At 37.2% G+C, this 7,979-nt stretch overlaps 1 protein-coding gene across 4 annotated transcripts in view; it reads right to left on the bottom strand.

Moving 5' to 3' along the window:
• Window positions 1-7,599, bottom strand: part of VARS1_1 (Valine--tRNA ligase) — a 41,338-nt gene extending 33,739 nt beyond the window's left edge. The window contains exons 1-6 of one of the 4 annotated variants that reach the window (XM_051218146.1): window positions 7,267-7,599; window positions 7,153-7,234; window positions 7,018-7,118; window positions 5,216-5,392; window positions 3,003-3,100; window positions 544-851 (exon numbers count right to left, since the gene is read on the bottom strand). In XM_051218146.1, coding sequence (XP_051064586.1) covers window positions 544-851; window positions 3,003-3,100; window positions 5,216-5,392; window positions 7,018-7,118; window positions 7,153-7,234; window positions 7,267-7,377 — 877 coding nt within the window. In that variant the 5' untranslated portion in view covers window positions 7,378-7,599. Of the gene's footprint in view, window positions 1-543; window positions 852-3,002; window positions 3,101-4,309; window positions 7,235-7,266 lie in introns of those variants that run through there. The other 3 variants (XM_051218149.1, XM_051218148.1, XM_051218147.1) reach the window with 3 other exon arrangements.
• Window positions 7,600-7,979: the final 380 nt, after the last annotated feature.

Consider the following 7,979-nt stretch of genomic DNA (forward strand, 5'->3'; position numbering starts at 1 on the left):
AGATATGAAAAGGATGAATAACAACTGAAAAGAGCTGGAAAGGATTGCCCAGGACAGGGTTGGATAGAGAGTGTTGGTGGGCGGCCTATGCTCCTCCATGAGTAACAGGAGTAAGTAAATAAGTTAATAGCAAAATTATTTGAATTTTAACTACAAACATCATAGGTTTTAAACTTATAAAATTATCTCAGTTTGAGTAGCTGAGTAGTAGTATCACTAGCCTTTAAATAAATGTAAGTAAATAAACACTTATATGGTTGATGATACACACTATGGACATTCAGAATAATCTATAGGATTCAAAAACATTTGAAAAAAAGAGATCGAAAGTTTTCGTTTTTTTCTACACGGTTTAAACTATTGCTATGAACATGAAAATTCTAGAAACAAATTCATAAAGATGCCTATTGAATGACTTCGACCATTAAGCCAACGTTCTACATCACCAATTTAAGTTGATAAGGATGTTTGATTTCGTCTAAAACGAACTGGAATGATAGAAGAAAATTATGAAGAGAAACAATAGATGGGAAAAATGTTTACCAGGCAAAAGAGGGTAGGCAAACGATACGATAACTCCGAATGCTACAGGTTTATTATAGCCAGGAACACGAAGTAAAGTACGTCCAGAAAGTTCTTGTTTATCTACTTCGATATCTGATATGGCTGAACGTAAAGTACAAGACCAATTGACTAATCGGAGGCTTCGATAAATCAAACCATCATCGTATAAACGAATAAAAGCCTCTGTAACAGCTTTACACATGGATGGATCCATAGTGAATCTAGCTCGAGACCAATCACAAGAACTTCCCAAAGCTCTGAGTTGTTGATAAATGCGATCACCCTTTCTAAAAAGATAAATAAAGGTTATTTAAATTGTCGTGATGAAGAGAAAAAGAAAATGGTGCAACTGGTACTGGAAAATAATGCATGGAACAAACTGATTTGATAAGGACACATCATTATAGTCGGCTCTAATACAAATTTTATGTTTTTGATTTTACTATTATCCATCCGTTTTGTTTAGCATGGTAGGACCTCAATGAAAATACGTTTTATCCAATATAGCTCGACTGATCAAGATTAGCAAGTAAAATCACCCTGTGAGTGTAAAAGCTACTGTCGTGCAGTAGCGTAAAGAAATGAATGGAACTTAACTACGGTACTTTAATCCAAGTATCCGTCCACCACAAAAACACCGATCACGTAGAATTCTAGGTTTCCGACTCTTAATGAAGTTGGGAAAGGCACAGTTAGTCTAGAACAAGGGAGACGAGCGGGCTCTTATAGAGGTCTTTAAGAATAGCAGTCTAGTTTTAGTTGTATTGACTGAGATATTAGCTAGAATCCAGGAACTGGACATAATCTCACCTGACTGATTTTAATGGTTGCTTGTCCCAGTTTATAAGAAAGGACAGAAATCTTTTTTTGACGGCCATAAAAGAATCAGTTTGATAAATATAGTGTCTAAGACAACAACCTTAATAATCATCGCACATTTAGCTGTGGCTAGTAAAGAGTGAACCTGGGAGAACTAGGCAGGCTTTTGACCCGGATAGGATTTATTCATCATTATGACTAACTCATTCGCCAGGTATTTGGGTAGGAACCACACCAAGTATGAGGACGACTTCTGTTACCCAGTCACCTAAACCGAGGTAGGTGGAGTAAGGTTCGGATCTGAAAATTAGTGACCGACGGTCAAATATCTTAACCAATGATTCACCCCCGCGAGTGTTTGACCCTTGTCAGGTTCTGGAATAAAGCCACACCTTCCGACGTCCGACTATAGTTCTTTGACCATAAAGCACCAGTCGACACAGCTAATTCGGGTTTTGTGGTAGTGTCTGACATTGAAAGGCGTAACAAAGTGTATCAACCTCGTATAAGCTCTACTAGAATAATACTGTTAGATTTGGAGCCTGTGGTGAACTGTCACTATATTTGTCCACTTTAAGGGCTGTTCTTTTTTCACTTCTATTTAACTTCGTTGTAAACATTCGTTTAAACATGACGCTCCCATTGTTTAACTTTACATCTCGCTGAGATAATATGGTGTGACAAATTGAACCGACGCAAGTATGTGCCACGTCCTACGTTGACTATGAATATTTACCAAACAATCCTGTAGTAGCCTCTGTGTAAAACAAGATAAATACTGTAGAATGTATCACAGAGTCAATAAAGCAAGTGTCAGGTACTGTCTAATAGTTTAGCAGGTTGAACACTAACCTTTAACTCGTTAATACTAATTAACATGAAGCGTATAAGGACGAATGGTCAATTATAGAGAATGTAAGAACTGGAGAAAATGTGAATCGAACCACTTTTGGAAACCGACAGAGAAAATCAATAAAGTGAGAAGTACGCAACGGGTTGAAATAATGATAACAATGACAATAGTAATAATATCAAATGGAACGGGAAATCAACCACAAAAATTTAGTTTAGTAAGGAACAAATAAGATCGAAGAGTGGAAAATATAGCATAACAGCAACCTTAATATTTAGAGGCAAATAAAAAAGAACCCAACTGCGCTAACGTGATTGATAGGATGTCACCTTTAACTGGTTTCAAGATTCCTTCTACTTGCCTACTACTCATGAACACCTTGAAAAGATATCGACATTAGATATCCAACTTTTAGTTATGTTGGAAAAATCACAACACGTTGACTACAAAAATAATTACGGATAGTGGTTCAGTTTTAACAGCTAGATTGACTGAGATAGTCTAACGGTTGAGCAGTTCAATGTAATTCCATCACACGAGTTAAGGTTGTTTATTGTACCAGCTCAAAAGAAAGGGTATATATCATGTGATAACTACAGGGGAAGAACCAGTCTGACTAATATATTGTATGGTTAAAATACTAAATCTGATTTATTGTGCGTACAAAAATGAATAACTAATCTATTTATATGAAATGTTAAATGCTCTTTAATGAACATCATACTAAAAACCAACACAAATGCTTAATTTATGAAACAAATCTTACTCTTCTTTCCATTTCCAAACTTCTTTCACAAATTCATCACGTCCAATATCATGTCGAGTGAGATTTTTCTCTCTCCACAACTTTTTTTCTACCACTACCTATGATGAAATGATAATGTAAATTTTGTTTTTAAGATGATCATAGGTGTTTTGACATTTCGGAAACTTAAATGTAGTTACTTGGTTTACAAACGTTAAAAATTAGAAATCTTTAGACTATCTGACCATACCAATTACAATTGTCCATGAGTAGTTTAATTTGGTTAGTAATGCCCTGTTACGTCCGAGAGTCGGTAGAGTTCACTCTCCCTCTCGAAATGCTCTCACATGGCCACGCGTATATAGCCTCTGCCAGGGAAGTTCTACTCACTGCATTCTCGTGGCCAGACACTTATTTACGAAATTAAGAGGACGAAAAGCGAATGTCTGGCAATTTAACCGGACTGGTGGATACGAAGGATCCACCTAGGGGAGTTGGAAAACCCTCATTCCAAACCAATGATGCACGTGGGCCTCAAGATCCTGAAGGAACGAATGGCATATAAACCTATTGTTGGTCACCGACTACCATGGGACTGCATCCCCTTACGTTGCTCCACTCCTTTGTTGGTCGGACCTTCAGGTCGAAGGCTCCGGGTGTGGCCCCCTAAGAAAACCACCTACTTCGGTTTGGGCACCCGGGCAGTATCACAGCCCTCACACATATCAAATGAGATCTGTGTGGCGCATATATATTTGGTGCCTCCTTGTTTCAATATCTATGTGTTAAAATAAATAAATAAATAATGCATTTGTAATTATCATTACTAAAGTTTGACATGATTATCTGGCTACACATTTTGCTTGGGAATAAAAACAATAGAAGCAAACCTAAAATTTTTGGTATGAATTATCATATACTTAATTTACAGTGGACAAAAATGTAGTATTGAGAACTGTATGATATATATGAATCTAAGTGGTAAGAAAACTGTGAATCCACTGGCTCGGTGGTTAAAGTAATGGTACGTTTAAACGGTGCTTTATCTGCGCCAATCCTCGTACATATTCATCGACTTAAATCGCGTTGGTGAATAACGGAATTAAATAAGTCAAATATGAGAATAGGTTTTTGAATACGTATATTCCGTACAATCGTTGATTGAAAAGCGAAACAGAAAACAACACGCGATGGAGAGGGCGAGTGAGCCAACTCAATTTAGCCAGGTGTGAATCGATCTTTATAGTCGAATAGAAATATGTTACAGACATGTGATGGGTAAAATAAATGCACACACATACGCTTACATAAAAACAGTCAAGATTGGTAAGCGAATAAGTGAGAGGGTAAAAATGTGGCTTGAGAAGAATGAATAGAATGATCTCTTCAGAGGCTAGAATAACCTATGTAGACTTGACGTAGTACCAACATCTACAAAATCTTCCTTTTAATTGCTTATGTTACCTAGGCTAACCCCATTTGTGTCACAGCGGTAATAAGAAGCCAAATACAGGTTGCGTTGATGAAATTCATTCGAAGCATTTGTTTATCCGGACAGATATTCAGAATAAAAGGCAGGGACGGCAAGAGATCCAACACGATTTGATTAAGCGTGGCTCGATATTTATAGTCAGACAAAATTAAGTTAAAGACATTTGACGAGTAGGATATGCAATGCACACACATACGCTCATATCAAAACAGCGAATAATTAACAAGGCCAAAATGTGGCTTGAGAAGAATGAAGAAACTAGTCTGTCCGAAAGCTAAAATAACCAATGTGGGCTTGACATAGCACTAGACACTACACCATAATAATAAGTAAACGTATTTTCCGAAATGCAATTATCGAGTTTAAGTTATTTAAGTCTAGATGGAAACGGACTAATGCAGAGACTAAATAAATCTACAATAACGACAGATTCAGGTTAAGTGGCTAATAGAAAAGAGATTTATAGGACGAATTGTAAGAAAACATCAACAGAACCAGTCAATTTAAAAAGCTTTTATGTTTGGGTGAGTTTTCAAATCACGAGCATTTCACTGATCATGTTCACTCATATGAAAATTTACGGCATATTTTACCTATTGTTTAGCAATTGTCAATGATCCTTATGGGTTTCAATCGGTATATTAATAAAAAAACACGGATGTAGTTAACAAAATGTGCTTCCAGTTATTTAAGTTCATTCTTGTAAAGAAATATCGCTGTCTAATATAACATGAGAACTCACCTGAGTGGCAATACCAGCGTGGTCACATCCAGGAACCCACAGTGTAACTTTTCCATTCATTCTGTGCCATCGTGTAATGGCATCTTCAATACTATTTGTCAAAGCGTGGCCCAAATGCAAGACTCCAGTGACGTTTGGGGGAGGTATAACCATAACGAATTTGTCTGGGCTTTCAATCTTAAGATTCATAACGAAAAAGGGAACGTTTTATTGAAATTAAACTGTATCCTTATGTTACTGTAGAGGTAGCGAAATGTACTAAATCAATCTACATTTGTTCACTCAAACACATCAATCACAATTGCAAAACAATGATTTATGTAGCGAATATGAAACAGAACTGTTTTTCTAGATGTATTTGTGCACATTATGTACAGATTCGTGTATCATACGAAGTTAAATTTACTGTGAAATAGTTATCCACTTTACCCACAAGTTTTGACTTGACAGCATAGTTCAAGTTTTGACGATTACAGTAACTCTGATTTTTCAGTGATTTGAGTATATCACAAGTCCGTGGTTAGGACAGTTTGCCTTTTTCTTAAGGCTTAATAACGAGTCGATTCATTATTGTGAGGATTTAATAACCTGAAGTGATCAGACAAAAGTAAAACATGTGGTGAAACATCCAGAAATGTTGAATGCAATCACAGTAAGACGACTAATAATCAACAGAACTTGTTGGTGCAGATTTTAATTCCTACAAACGCTTGTAAACTACCATAAGATAATGGATTGTGTGACTAACTCGACAGTGTTGATTTATTTAAGGCGACCATGAGCTTGTGACATAGTACGAAAAAAGTCTTCGGAGCTTTGCAAAATGACCCAATATATCCAACTTCTTTATCACGCGCTTGAATAAACCGATTGATTTCCTTGTGCTCGCCTCTTGTTGTTTCACTACGGTTCCAGGTTTTTGATAATATTCAATGGGTGGCGGTCTAGCAACTCGAGTGCACTAGTCCTAGGCAGGGTGGTAGTTATCTGTGGGTTTGCATATATCTTAGTTTGAGTGCATTTGTCTCAGGGCAGTAGGGATTCTGGATACCGGTAGCTACCACACACGATGTTGGTCGGTTGCAATGTGAAAAATGATGTGGTAATTCAAGCGCTAAAAGAAGACGACCGTTTCAAGAATAAATTAATTAATTAATTAATTGGTAATAGGTAAGAAGATGGAATTGAAAGAATAAGAATGGGAACAGAGATGATAACAATAATGATATGATGTAATTGCTGATATGTCGTAATGACAACCGTGGTAATTTATGAGACGTGCATCAGGCTTACCTAATCCAAGAGGGAGATTTTAAAACATGGGTGAATACGTATATGTCAATTCTCCTCTTAAAGCTATCCAGAGGGGCTTGTGGTCACCGGCTGAGGGGATGTTCCAAATAGAGGCAGCTTTTAATGAATGCGGGAGTGTACCTTGGCGTTTGCCTTTTGATGTACAATCTTTCTGATCGCTCCTAATTTACACTCTAGTCCTTTTACGTTGCTGTAGAGGCACTTGATAGTTCGTCTCGTCACCCGGTGCTCCTCTACAGCAGCACCCAACCAGATCCTAAGCAGATTGATGTAACTTTCAAAAAGACTAAAAGCCCAGTCATATAACTGAAACTGAAAGCCTAACAACTAGTGAAGCGAAGCAACGCGATTCGGTAGCATTTATGAAGTTTTCATTATGTTAACAAAGAAAGCTAGAACTATAATCTATTTGCTGACTACAAAATGAGATAAAAATGATAAATAAGGTTTGTAAATACACGAATTTAGAAGTTAATAACCAAGAATACCTGAAATTCTGGTTTGAAAAGTCCACTACGCTCCCACCATTCGTACCACGTGGCCTCAACATATTTGGGGGAGTAAGATTCGGGCATTTCACCAGTCATATCTTCAAACAGCAACAATAAAAAAGACACACGAACCTTTTTTGCCAGATGCGTCTGTCACTGCATTCAGAACAACCTGCTCTTTCTTCAATTTGTCTTTTTTTGACGACTTCTGATTCTGAAAATTCGAGAAAAACGGACAAAATGTACCTTTAAGGCGTCTGAAGAAAGTTTTTCCTGTTTGGCTTCAAATTTAGCCATTTTCTTTTCACGCTTAGCCAGCTTCTTAGACTGGCACTTTGAAAGTACAGACTCATCCATAACGTGAAGGTTTTGAAATCTTGGCAAGGAGTGACCTTGAACGTGACCTACAAAATGCTACGTCAGAAATTCGTAACACCTATTATCCAATATTTCTGTGATCAGCTAGTGTAAACTCGTTGGTTACTTTGAAGATACTTCGTGAGTGTAAATGTACCTTTCCAGGTCATTGCATAAGCCCAGTTTTGGTAGTCCAGCCACTCAACTATATTTGTGATCGTGGACTATGCATTTTTTAAGAGATACAATATCCAGGTTCTCTGTGACCATTTGATGTAAACCAAGTGATTTTTCGCGTACGCTTCCTATTGCCTCATCACAGCATTAGGAACTTGGTAGAACTTAATTGAGATAGTCGATTGTATCAGCTCAGTATCATATTACATGGTTTAACACTGATGTTTCTTTATTCGCACGTTTTATGTTCGTTCGCGCGACGAAACTATTCGGAAATATTCCATTTTTTCTTGCATCGGCAGCTCTCTTTCCAAGCTTTTTTAAATTGGTTTGCCGGCGTGCTATCAAAATAAACTTCGTATTTTACAATATCACCTTCCTTAACTGCATAACTTGTGCAGCGTCAGTGAAATATCACAGAATCC

This window comes from Schistosoma haematobium, chromosome 7 (genome assembly GCF_000699445.3).
Source record: "Schistosoma haematobium chromosome 7, whole genome shotgun sequence".
Classification (NCBI taxonomy): Eukaryota; Metazoa; Platyhelminthes; class Trematoda; order Strigeidida; family Schistosomatidae; genus Schistosoma; species Schistosoma haematobium.